This window comes from Mastigoproctus giganteus, chromosome 10 (genome assembly GCF_048544385.1).
Source record: "Mastigoproctus giganteus isolate SK-2022 chromosome 10, ASM4854438v1, whole genome shotgun sequence".
In the NCBI taxonomy this organism is placed as follows: Eukaryota; Metazoa; Arthropoda; class Arachnida; order Uropygi; family Thelyphonidae; genus Mastigoproctus; species Mastigoproctus giganteus.
In genome coordinates this window covers 37,085,280-37,099,050 of record NC_143584.1, presented here as the reverse complement: position 1 = coordinate 37,099,050, position 13,771 = coordinate 37,085,280, and the positions used below count along the sequence as shown (strand labels likewise).

The 13,771-nt window shown below is 37.7% G+C and overlaps 1 protein-coding gene across 1 annotated transcript in view; it reads left to right on the top strand.

Moving 5' to 3' along the window:
• The window catches only part of heph (polypyrimidine tract-binding protein 1 heph), a 393,048-nt gene that overhangs the window by 262,185 nt on the left and 117,092 nt on the right, over positions 1 to 13,771 (top strand). Inside the window, exon 8 of the mRNA XM_090383369.1 lies at positions 10,742 to 10,800. Within this exon, the coding sequence (XP_090239495.1) occupies positions 10,742 to 10,800 (59 nt within the window). The remainder of the gene's footprint in view (positions 1 to 10,741; positions 10,801 to 13,771) is intronic.

The following is a 13,771-nucleotide window of genomic DNA, read 5'->3' as shown; positions in this document are numbered from 1 at the left end:
GAAAGGGAGCATTTCACAAGATGTAAAAGTGCCTCTTGTGGTCCATGAAATAAGTATATAACAAGCAGGAATAATTTGAATGTGCTTGCTTGAAATTTCAATTGCGTAATTTTTTTAAACTGGAAAATTGAAGGGTCTACTAGTTAGTTGACATTTTTCTGCAACTTTTTTTAAATTTTCAGCAGAATTAATGACTTGTTTTTAGATAAGTTAATTAGCACAGCATGTTTAAATATTTAATTTTTTATTAAAAAGTTTAAAAAATTACAACACACATCTTGTAATCTTTTAATAAAATGCAGTGTTTGTTATATATTCCAGGCATGATTCAGACCACCCTAGAAATCTTTTCCAAAATTTACAAAGAAAGTTTTCGGATAGTTGCCCAAGTTTCCTACAGTTTGGGTTGGTTTTTTGGTCCACCACCTTTGCCCTTAATATGCATACTATGTTGTATGTTATGAGTCTGCATACTTGTCCACGTATCTAGTCCCCCCCCTCTTTCCCAAGAAAAGTGACATAGTGGGCCAAAAAAGCATAATTTTTAATCAAGAAGTGACAATTAAAAATAATATTGAATGGGAGGAATGCTAAAAAGTTATGAAAACATTTATTTTTCATATTCCCCCGCGAAGCTAGCAGACTTATGCTCCGCTAGCATTCGTAACCCATTCAAATAAAATTCGGAAGATTTTGACCCAGACCACTTGACTGCAACCATCGCATCATTATCATCGTTGAATTTGTGTCCTTCGAAGTCCTCCTCATGATTTGGAAGTAGAAAATAGTCCTATTTAGCGAAATCTGTTGATTAGCACAAGTGCTGTTTATAACTTGATCCCATAGACATGTAGTGTTCCCTGAGTCACAAATGCTGTGTGCACCCGTGCATAGTCTTGATCCAAGGTGTGGCTCCTTTGGCCAATCTCCCTTTCTTCTTGAGCTTCATTTCTCTGTAGAAACACCACAGTAGGTTAGAATAATACTCAACATTGACAGTCGCACCTTCTGCATCCCTGATGGATGGCATGACTCTCCCAGCTGACCTCTGCACTCAACTTTTTAGGAGGGGAACACAGGGATGCTTCCACTGTTTCGATTGTTCTTCTGTTTCAGGGTCTAAGTTCTGCACCCATGTTCCATGTTTTTTTCGGGGATTCGTGGATAGCATTTGCCTTGTGTTGACGTGTTTTCAGGCCACCCCCCCAAGTTAAAAGTTTGTCCTCTGTTAGAAGAAGTTGTGGTGAGTTTGTTGACACCTTCAGTTTGTCTGACAGCACAGGGGTAGCGCTCTGCTAACTGTCCTTGCATTTCTTAAAATTAGCGTTACTGGAACAGGTTTTAACATGGTAAAATGGCTGCTAATTAACATTGTCTCCTCTGCTGTCAGATTACTTTTCTTGTGTTTGGCCTTTGACCCTCTGTGGTAGGGGTGTTAAGGGTGTTAAGGGTTTTTGCGCAATTTTGGAACTTTAGGGTGGCTGATGGTGACACTGGGGATATGGTGATAACTTTTTATGTGTCAATAGCCAGCCATAAAAGAGAACTGTATTTACTTGGCTTTGCCCTCAGATTTTTAGTTTTGGTTTCGACTTGACGCCATTGCTTCTTCGTTCGGTCAGCCAATGACCGATCACTACCGGTTATTCTGGAGGGAACTTTTATTATGCAGGCTGACATCTTGTTTAGTTTAATGGCTGCCTACAGTGGAGGCTGCCATTTTAAAGTGTGAATATAGATTTCTGTGGTATCCGCCATTTTGAGTGTTTATGGTTATGGTTAGGCCTAACTGTATCTTTGCGAAAAAATATTAGTAGCACCATTTCTCGATGCAGCATGGGTACTTTCTTAGAGTAGATACTGCCTTGCACTAAGTTTTCTATATACACTGGGGTGCAAGAAATCATAGTGACTTGTCTAATTGCATTTATAACTATACTAAGGTGCATATTATTAGAAACCCACTTTGCTTTTCTCATTTTAAGATGTTTTTATTTTTTGTGTATACTGAGGTGAAAAAAGTTTAGGTGAGACTTGAGTTAACTTTACCTCAGAAACAGGTAAGAAGTGTTCCAACATTCGTGTGACTTATATATTGATGACATAGCTCAACCCTCATCTGCTTAAGCCTAAGTATTGACTTTGGGCTATTTTGGGCTGTTTATCAAAACTGGATATTTCTCAGCTCCTATGGACCCTACCATCCTGGTTTTACTTTCAATGACAAATTTAGACTGTCCTCTTTCTTCTGGAGTGATCGCCAGCGCCATCTGGTGGTCAGCTCACGAGATCTAAAATATCTCCTCAACTAGTGACTCTATTCCTCTGGAAACTGCATATATGTAATGAAGACAGACATTTCTTACTACCCACGAAGTTTCATCTCTATAGACTAATAATTACTGGAGATATTACCAGCTCACCAAAACCCTATTTTCATCCCGGGAAATTGTCATTTTTATGTGAAATCGTTTAGGAGGCATATCTCAGCCCCTATTTAACCGATTTAAGTGAAATTTAGTATACAGCCTTTTCCCAGCCTGTTATTCGGTTTGACACCGCCACCTGGTGGCCAGTTCTGGGAACTAAAGGATTACTTTCATTTTAGTGCGATTTCTTCTCCTGATTTTTGCTGAGATCAAACAAAATTTTCCTGTTGCATTTTTCTATATAAAGCTCATTCTTTGGGAGAATACTTAAAATTCAATTATTAATTTCTGGAATTTTTACAGCGCCCTCTAGTGGTAAAGTTTTGAGTTGTCCATAATACCTGTTCTATTGGGCGTTTCTGACTGATTTTGGTGTGAGGACTGTTCCCTACCATATCTTTCAGTGTGCCAGCTTTGGTTATTATAGTGTTGTTCGTCATTGAGTTATTAAAATGGACTCTTCAAGTGCACAAGAATTTGACTCTACCTATACTTTGTCCTCTCCTCCTAACCTGTCTATTGGCCCTGTGGAATTGAGAGCTGATATGAATCCTATACTTATGGTTAGTGATATTGGTAAAGATTTCCCTGATATGTTTTGTAATGAGAGGGGCTCTACTTCTTCTACTCCCTCTCACCCTACTGTGAAGGCTTCTGTGGACACGGTTTTTGGTTTGCGGGACCTGCTGACTCGCGTCTTGGAGTCAGATCCTAATATTTCTGCAACCACTGTGATTGAAGTTACTAAGATCTTTAACGTTTTGGAACACAAGTACCTGGATGTTTGTGCCTTAAGGTCAGCTCCTTCTGTCAGTGCACCTTTGGCTTCTCTTCCATTGCCTTCCAATACCTATGCCAGCATGGCATCTACGGCACCGGCCCAATCTTCTCAGCGTCCAATTCAGCCGCAACACATAATCATCGTTCGAGCTTCTGAATCTTCGGATTTAAAAACTAGTGAGGAAGTAAAGAAAGAAATTACTACTAAATTCAGGGACGAATTTAGAAAGATTAAAATTAAGGCGGTCCGCAAGGTCCGGGACCGTGGTATTGTGATCGAAACAGCTTCTAAAGCCGACCTTGTTTCCCTGCAATCGTGTCAGAAGTTCAAAGACTTAAAATTTTCTCTTGACACTCCAAAGAAATTAAATCCTACGGTAGTTATCTACGACATTGGTAAAGACACTTCTGAAGATGATTTCATCCAGGATCTTCATGATAAGAACTTCATTGGCACTGATTATTCCCTTGAGGATCTTAAGAAATTAGTTAAATTTCGATTTAAGATGAATTCCAAGCAAAAGGACTGCCAGCACTGGGTGATTGAGGTCCCTGGCCCCATCAGGCATATTTTGTTACAAAATAATAATAGAATTTATATTGGGTGGTCAGTCCACGGTATTAAGGATTTCATAATATCTTCTAGATGTTTCAAATGCCTGGGCTATGGCCACTCATCTAAAAATTGTAGGTCACCTGAACACACCTGTGGGCACTGCGGTTGTCAGGGCCATCAAATTTCTGATTGCCCCAGTAAATCTTCCCCCATAGTTTGTCCCAACTGTAAAATTAGGAAACGCAAAGCTGACCATTCTTACAAGGACATTTCCTGTCCCGAATATCTCAGGGCCCAAGACCAGGTGAGGTTCAGGACATCTTATGAATAGTACCCATACTACAGTTGTAAATATGAGTGTAAAATTCCTTCAATTAAATTGTCAGCGAAGTTTATCTGTTATTAATGATGTATCTAGTTTAATTTCTTTACATAAATTTTCTGTTTTGGCTCTCCAGGAGCCATACTCCTATAAAGGTGTGATTAAGGGCTTGCCCTGTCAATCTCAGTTAGTTCAATCTATCCCTGATACGTCTGGGGTTGGAGGCAACGCGGTGACTAGGGTTTGGGCTGCTCTGGTTATCGTGGACCCTCTGATCACGGTTACTAAGATCAATAGTCTCTGCTCCAAGTTTGCTGCTTGTGCCTGTCTTGAGGGTTCCTTCGGTAGGATTTATGCCGTCTCTTTGTACATGCGATGTTCGCAGTATGCACAGCCTATTGAGCCGTTCTTAAATTACCTGGAACTGTTGTTAACCACACTTTCTGGTCTTCCGTTAATCATTATGACGGATTCTAATGCTTCTTCTCCCCTTTGGGGAAGCCCTACTTCTAACCCCAAGGGTGATCTCCTTGAGGATTTCATCGTTGCAAAAAACTTAATTGTCCATAATGTCCAGGGTCATCCCCCAACCTTTTCCAGTTCGCAGGATCAATCTTACATTGACATCACACTTTCAAATCGTGCTTTTTCTTTCGGTATAAATAATTGGTCGGTTCGTACTTCTTGGTCGAGCAGTGACCATCACCCTATCACTTTTGACCTGGTCACCACTGTTAGGCCTTCTTCCCCTCGAGTTAATCATGATTTCCCTCGCTATAAAACTAAGGGTTCTGACTGGAGCATTTTCGACTCTAATCTTTTGAGTTTGGTTAATGAGGATTTCATCTCTAATCTTTCTGAATTGGATCCAAATTCCCTGGAAGAAAAGATAACTGGAATTATTACTGAGGTCTCTGACCTTAGTTTTCTTAAAAAATCTCGTCGAATCAATTCTGTTCCCTGGTGGTCTGATGGTCTTTCCTCTCTTAGAAGAGATCTTAGGACTACCAGGCGAAACCTTAATAGAGCTAGAAGGAATAACAGGCCACCAATTGAAGTAAATAGGCTTGCTGACTTGTATAAGGCAGCTCGCAACAGATATTTTAACAGTATTAGAGAGGAGAAGGCCCAGGCTTGGGCTCGTCTCGTGGAAAGAACTATTAAATCAGATCCTTGGGGTTTACCCTATAAAGTCATTGCCTCTAAACTCCACCCACATATTCCTCAGACCTCGATCCATGTTCCAAATTCCACTGAAACTTTAACTTAGTCGGCATCTGTTGATGCCATCTTGGATGAATTGCTTCTCAGGGACATCTCTGTTCCTGAGAGCAATGAACAAACTCTTTAGATTACAGCATCTTGTGTTTGAAGGCTCTTCTTCTGAGGATCCCTTCACTAATATAGAAATTGATTCTGCCATTAATACCCTTACTATTGGCAAAAGTCCAGGTCTGGACCTCATGGAGGTTTCTGTGATTAAAAGAATCTGGAAAATCAAACCTATCCTTATTTCTATCCTAATGAATTCTTGCCTTCGGTTTGGTGTTTTCCCTGATCGCTGGAAAATTGCCAACTTAAAAATCCTTCCCAAGAGTCCTGGCAATCCAGTTGCCTCTCCTTCTTATCGTCCAATTTCCCTTCTTCCTTTTCTTGGAAAGTTGTTGGAAAAACTTCTGGTTTCACGTTTCAAGGGTTACTATAACTCAAAAAATCTTTGTTCTTCTTCCCAGTTTGGTTTCACGCAAGGTAAATCAACTACAGATGCAATTAATCTTCTCCTGAGCACTGTTCGAGCATCTCCTTCTAAATACGTTCTCGGTCTCTTTGTAGACTTCAAAGGGGCCTTTGACACCTTATGGTGGCAGAGTGTCCTGGCGAGGTTTCGGGAGGCCGAGGTCTCCTGTCCTATCTACAAACTAATTTCTAGTTATTTCGATAATAGAAGCCTTGTGGTCTCCTCCGGTTTTTGCTCGGTTACGAGGCCAGTTTCTAGGGGTTGTCCTCAGGGATCCGTTCTTGGCCCTGTTTGCTGGAACGTGGTCCTTGATGGATGGCTAAATGCCCCTCATGATGATATTGTCAACATTGCCTACGCCGACGATCTTGCCTTGCTTGTACCTGGGAATTCTCGTCTAGAATTGGAAATTAAAGCAAACCACATCTTGGATGATCTTCACATGTGGTGTTCCCTCCATAAACTCTCCATTTCAGTCCCTAAAACTAAACAGGTTCTTCTGAAAGGCCTACTGAATCGTAATCGTCCCCCTGTGGTTAAAATTCTTGACCAGGCTGTTAAATTGGTAAGTGAATATAAATACCTTGGGGTGGTGATTGATGATCGTTTATCTTTCATTCCCCATTGTAAGTACCTTCGGCAGAAAATCCGTTCTCTTACCAGCTGGCTGTTGCGTCTTGCCCGTTCCCTCTGGAATCTTAAGTCGTCTTCTCTTGGTCTTTACTACAAGTGTATCTTCATCCCCATCGTCTGCTATGGTGCTGGTGCTTGGGGCTTCAGAATTCTTAATTCACTGGTCCAAAAATACCTTCTGCAGGCGCAGCGGTCCTTCCTTCTCTATACTTGCAGGGCATGTAGAACTGTTTCTACTGATGCCCTGCTTGTTATTAATGGTCGTCTCCCTATCTACCTGGAAATTATATTGCATTTCTTGTCTTACCATAGGAAATCTCTCTCTCCTGCCTCGGTGGGAGATTTTGCTAATAATTATGAGAACTCTACAAATGTTGATCTGGCCAGACTTTCCAATCTTGCTTTGGAAGAGTGGCAACACTCTTGGGATGATTCCTCTCTCGGCAGAATCACATACGCTTTCTTTCCTCGTGTTTTTATTAAAGATAAAAACTTTAACTGGCTTCAACTTGGGTTATTTCCCACTTTCTTAATCACGGGACATGGAATTAATTCTTGTTTATATAGATTTGGACTCGTCCCCTCTCCTCTCTGCTCTTGTGGCTCTGAGGAGACGGTTGAACATATTGTCCTACATTGTAATTTATATGTGGATTTAAGACAACAATTGTCTATCTGTACAAATGTATATAATTTAGATGATTTTTGGCGCCTGGTTGGGTCGGCGGACTCTCTTTCTGCCTTCTCTTCTTTTGCTAATTGTGTCTTCCGGAGAAGAGCGGCTTTATCAAGGAATAACCCTTGATTTCGTTATTTGTTCTTAATATTTATATATATTACTGTATTGATTTTTTTTTTTTTTTTTCGAGAGGAGTTTCTTCCTTGCCTAAATTGTCTTGTGTTTTGGACGCAGAGTTTTTGCGTCTTTTTCTGGAGACTTGTTTCAGGTTTTTGCCTGGCCGAGTGGGAGAGATGGACCTCCCCTCTCCCACTTCGAACTCTGTCCGGGTTGCCTGAAATGATTTTCTGTGTTAAATTGTATGTATTTTGTAAATACTGTAATTATCTTGTTAATATCATGGTGCTTTTGTTTGATTTGTTGTTTGCTCTCAGAATTGAGAGTAACTGATTTTATTGTGTTTTAAATCAGCAGTTAATCTTAAATGTTTATATTGTACATTACTTGTGTAGTTAGCTCATTATGTTGAAGAGACAGTTTTTCTCTTCTTGCGTTGTCTGTTTGGCTCTGAGGAGTGGGATGGACCTCTCCCTGCTCCCTCAGATCCAACCTTCAGTTGGCTGTTCTGGTTGAGTGAGATGATTTTCCTCTCTAGCCTGTCTTACTGCTGGCTGCTTTTCTTGCTGCTTGTGTTTTGATTTAATTTTGTTTTCCTGCGGGGCTGATTATTTGTTGTATTTTTCTTTCCTGCCTGATTGCAGCTGCAATCAGTTGGGTTTTTGCTAGTACCATATAGTTCTTAGTCTAGCATTTTTTGTTGTAAATGGGTTTTGGTTCTGAGGGGTGGGATGGACCTCTCCCCGCCCTCTCAGATCCAATTGCTTTGTTGGCAATTGACATCCTTTTTTTTTTTTTTTTTTTTATGCTTACCTATGCATTATTGTTAATTCTACGTGTCTTGTTATTTGAAACAAGTTTTGTTTTTCGCAGCTTGTGGTAGCAGCTTTGCACTTGCTGGTTATGTACATATGTTTATAGATTAGATTACTTGTGCAGAGACATCTTCTCTGCATATTAATTAATTATTGTTTAATACTTAACTTATTATTTTGATCTGTTATACTTAGATTTAAATTTAGAATTGCTTTTGATTCGGTTAACTAATTTATTTGTACAGTATTTATTGGTTTTGCCTTTGGCATATATTTGCCTTGGGTGAGTTCTGTTTGTCTCTTTGTGTTTTGTATATATGTTTCTACATTTCTTCTGGATGACTATTTCTGTTAATTTCTTGGTTGACTAATTTTCAGCCAAGATTTTAATTACTTTGTAAATATTGTATATTTTACTCTCTGCTTATGCAGTGTAATTTGTTAATATGTTTACTGCTATGTTTCATATCGGTGACATAAGTATTTATTATTTATCTTAATTTATTCTTTTTTTTTTAAGTGGCTATCTAATAGCCACTTGTACATTACCTATGTTCTTTCCTTGAGACTTTTCTTTTTCCCCTTGTCGGTGCAAGTTGGGCTTCCTTCCCGGCTTGGGGAATCTTTCTTTCAAATGTACAAGCCTTCAGGCTTCAAAATTTTACCTCTTCAAGCTCTCTCGCTTGTTAGATTTTCCAACTAGTGTTTTCCTCTTTCCTGTTTCTTCTTTTCCTGAGAGAGTGTTTTGCTCTCATTTCTTCTTCTACTTTCTTTTCTCCTACTTTATCCTCCCTATTCATTATTTACTTTAACCGGGATTCCACTTGTTGGAATCCCACTAAGTGTAATTTAGATAGTTCCTGGAGCGCCTCCATGTGGCTAGGGACGGGAGTCGGGACGCAGGTAGCTTGCTCCCTGCCTCCCGGCTGCTAAGACTCGAGGGCCGGCAAACAACAACCATCACAACACACATATATACTTACACACACACACACACTTACATACACTTGCCGGCTATAAATAACCTACAGATGCTACAGCGGTATATAGGGGTAACCCTGGAGGCCGCAATCAATACAAGAATACCTTGTCCTTGTCCTTGCACCCATGTTTCATTCGTAATGGCATACCACCCCCAAAACTGAGCACCATTAGTTTCAAAATTCTGCACAATTTCATGACAATACCCCATTCTGTGATCTGCATTTGATGCTTTAGGGAAATATCTCAAATAAATCTCCATTTCTAAAACATCCACCATAGTATAGTGAGCCCACTCATGTTTCAGTATGCTTCAGTGTTATTGTGCACTCTTGCATGATCAAATAATGAATGGCATCCACATTTTTAGCTGTCCACACTGTAACAGGCACTGTCAGTGCAGAGTCCATCTTTAACATTGTCTCATCTAAGCTTAGATTCTGCAACCAGTTTTTGACAGTGGTATATGAAGGACAGGATTTCTTTAATGTTTTCTGCTTGCCTTCATGGATTTATTTTGCCGACCATTTCCTGTAACAGAAGCTGCTTGCTCGCTCAACTGTCGCATATTTATTCAACTTCCACACTTTAGCACCCTCTATAAAGGAGAAGAAAATACCTTAAATTTTCCATGAACACACAAGAAGTCACAGCACAGATAAGGCAATCTTGTCTTTAGTCAAAACCTTTATTTATATTGCCTCTCCCCATGTGTGTGTTCATAATAACTGTAATTTCTTAACGAGCAATTATAGGTAATTATTAATTGACATTTAATTTTGGTATTACTTTAATTAGTAAATCGGAATATTGTAAATTGAACACACACACAGTGTTATCTACAGCAGTGTTTCCCAAACTGTTCCACGGAACAATAGTGTCCCATGAAAAATCGTAATTAATAATTAAAAAAAAAATAAATAAATTTTGCATATTTGTAGTAAACACCACTTTCATATCCTTATAATTTTTAATGTACTTTTTTTCTGTTATTAATATACTGGCATTGACTAATAATCAAATAGATTGTGGGACACTTTATTTAGAGATAATGACGTCCACGAAAAAGTAGCAATGTAGTGATCTAATATGACATTCATATGCGATTTAGCCTGGAGTGCATGTGCTGGAGTGGGGGAAGTGAACCGATATCAAAACTAAACTCTCTTCTTTGTATAAATTTTTTTGATAATTATTTTGAAATATTATTAAAATAAATAACCTTGGATTTGTGGTTGAACGAAGGAACTTTAAACCAAGAAGGAAAGTACTTCTAGTATTGCAACTGTGGTTGCTGAAAATGTACACAATATTTATTGTCACACTTCAAAGTGAGGATGAACAATTGCAGCAAAAAATCCAATGTGAAAAACTGGACCCAAATAAAAGACCAAAATGAAATTATGGCAGTTATTCGAATTTCGGCTTTACTTGTGTTGGAAATAAAGATGCTCCCGATGCACAGTGTGTTGTATGTAATAAAATATTAGCAAAGAGTTCTTTCACACCCGCTAAACTTTTGTAAGTGTTCTGTAAATATATTGCAAGATGAAAAGTGTTCTGTAACTAAAGAAGTTGGGGAAACGCTGTTGTACAGACAGAAATGAAAATTGATGTCATGCATAGTAAAATAAAAATGCTGAAATAAGAGGGTTTGTTTTACATTATTTAACAGAAGTTTTATTTTTCAGATTCATTCCAGGCTCTTATTCAGTATCCTGATGTGTTTACAGCACAGGCAGCAAAACTGGTATATTTTATCAATCTATTAGGATTTAGTTACTCTGTATATGCACTGATATCAAAGTTATTTGGACATTATATGAAAAGCTAGTGGTTATCAGATCAGATTCAAATGTAGCATTGGGGGTCCCCCTTGGATATGTAATACAACATGGTCTTAATACATTTTCTACCAATATTATGTTGTTGCTTTACTGAGCTTTGACACAAGGTCAGCATTCTTTTAAAATAATTTAATGTGCTGGAATTTCAGCAGTTTTAAGGATATGCAAGTACTGCTTGTTCTGTTGCTTGATACATTCACAGAAACCATTACTTTAAGGCTCAACAGCCCTTAAAGTATTCTTTCTATTAACCTGCTCAAGGCTTGCCATGAGCAGGTTAACCCCACCTCCGGAACATTTTTCTCCTGAAAATGTCCCATAATGGATAGACCTTTTTTTTATTTTACAGATTAAAAGTATGCATCATGCAAATAATCATTGTATAGTTTTGTGTTTTTTAAATTTTTTAGTAGAAAATACATGGGAGTAATTAACCCATTTGGGCTATCCTAAGTTAATCTCCTGTATGCCAAAAAAGTATGCAAATTATACAGATTTTTTTTAAAACAAATTTGCACTTGGGGTAAAAGAAAGGAACAGAAAAACACTCTTCACTACTCATTATAAATAAATTTAAAAAATCAAGTGGAATGCACAAGCAGTATCCTCCTGCTACAAGCAATTATCGTGAACTAACTACATTCTCACACACAGCCATCACAAGTGGATAGTCGAAGTAAGCGTCGCTTTCAGTTGCAGTTCAAGAGGGTGCTGAAATATTTTTTGATGGTTTTCTAATTGGTTTATGCTTTTCAGCATTTAGGACGGCAAATTTTATTTTGCTTACTGCAGGCACATAGGAATGCATGCTACTCTTCTGACATTGCTGTACAATAAGAGGCGCACTATAGCCAATGTAGCTTATGTGTCATTAAACACCCATAAAACAACAAAAACAACTGTACAATAAGTAAAATGAAAGCTAGTCATCTGACTAGCTTTCATTTATCTGACTATTATATTTCATTTATCAGCATAGTTTATCTGACTAATGCAAAATTAGCCAGATAAGATAAATGTCCAAGAAATTACGTTTCAATCATAAATTTAGAGGTATTATTGGTTGCTTCGGGTATTATTGTATCCAGAGATATTTCGTGTAGTTCCAAATAACTTCCAAATAGTTCCAAACTAAAAACAAGATATCTTGGGATAATCCATGACGAGGTTAATGGAAATAATTGCCATATTTACGCTTACCATTTGTCAACAAGTATTAGTTTCAACAGAAGAATAATTTTTTGAATGATTAACTTGAATTCAGATTTTGAGGTTCTGAGTATTTTTAATATTTAGTTTAATTTTCCATGTATGTTTTGAGTATTAAAGCTAGTTTGTCAGTTCGACTTGTTTTCAGTGGGATAAATATTGCCCCTGAAAGAGATAAATATTATCAGTGGGACAGATAAACTCTTGAGAATTCTGGAAATTGCCGATATATGTATCTGCAATTTCCAGACATATCAACATGGAGGAACGACAAGCATGCTATCCATGTCGCTGACCCCTAACCAATGAATAGTAATTGCATGAATAATAATAATAATAATTATTAGTACAGTCAGTCCTTGTATAACAAGTGTTTACACTACACGAATTCGATCATACACGATTTATAAATAGGGGAACGATATCTTATATAACACGAACTGCATTCGCTTATGTACGATTCGCCTTTGTGTTTACAAGAAATGGCAATCGAACGCAGAATCACCCCAACTGAACGCAACACGATAGGAATGAAGAGAAGATTCTGAAAATGTATTTGTTTTTTATATCAGTGAAGGGGAAACACATTTCACCATAATAACGTAAAAACCAACACAATTCCAGCTATCGGTATAATTGCAAATGCAATTAGATCGAGTTTGCTACCAGTTTATAACAGATTCTATTAGCAGAAACGCAACTGGAAATTGTTTTTATTGTTTTATGGTAGTAACCCCTAGAAATGTGCTTTAGTAAAGTGTGAGGTGTTAATAGTGTATCTCTGCCTTTACGGTGTTTTTATTCAGTTGCTACATGCGTGCGCAGCTTTGTGTTTCAAGCTTGCCTCCTCATTTTGTAATTGTGCTTTATTCCCTAAAAATGAGTAAAATATAGTTAAAAGGTGTGAAAAGGAAGCGTCCTGGTGAAGACACTGCAGATTCAGGGAGAAAACGAAAAGCAATATCAATAAACAGAGGCGGACTGGGTCAAAAATTCTTACCCGGGAAAATATATATCGGCCTCATACTATGGTTTATGGCCAAAATTACACCGGCCTCCGCTTATGGCCAGTCCACCTCTGTCGATAGAGAAAATATATGAAATTGTGAAACACTTTGAGTGAAATGAAAGACCATGTGATATTGCACGTGCTACAGACCTAAATGAGGCAATGCCGAGAATTATAAAGAATGCAGAGAAAATAAAAACTTTCATAGTAGGAACAACTCAAAGTGTAATTAAAATCCATTAGATTAAGACACAAAGAATTGGAAGAGATGGAAAGGCTGTCATCTGTTTGGATAGAAAATCAAACAAAAAACAAGTTTGCTTATGATAGAAGCAAAAGCATTAGCAATATTTTATTACGTAATAGTCGTAATATAATATGCAAGTATTTTATTTGTAAAAAATACATATTTTTATTATTTATAATATTATAATAAAATATAATATAATAATAAATATTTATAAAAAATTATAATATTTTTTATTACGTATTTTAATTGTTATAAAATACGTATTTTGTTTATTGTGTTTGGTAATGTTTTGTTTACCAATGTGTGTTCAGTCTTGGGTGTTCGGCACCTAACCCTATTTTTCCCATAGTCTTGTTTATATTGCACAATTTTGCATTGCACGAGGGTTTCTAGGAACACAACTATC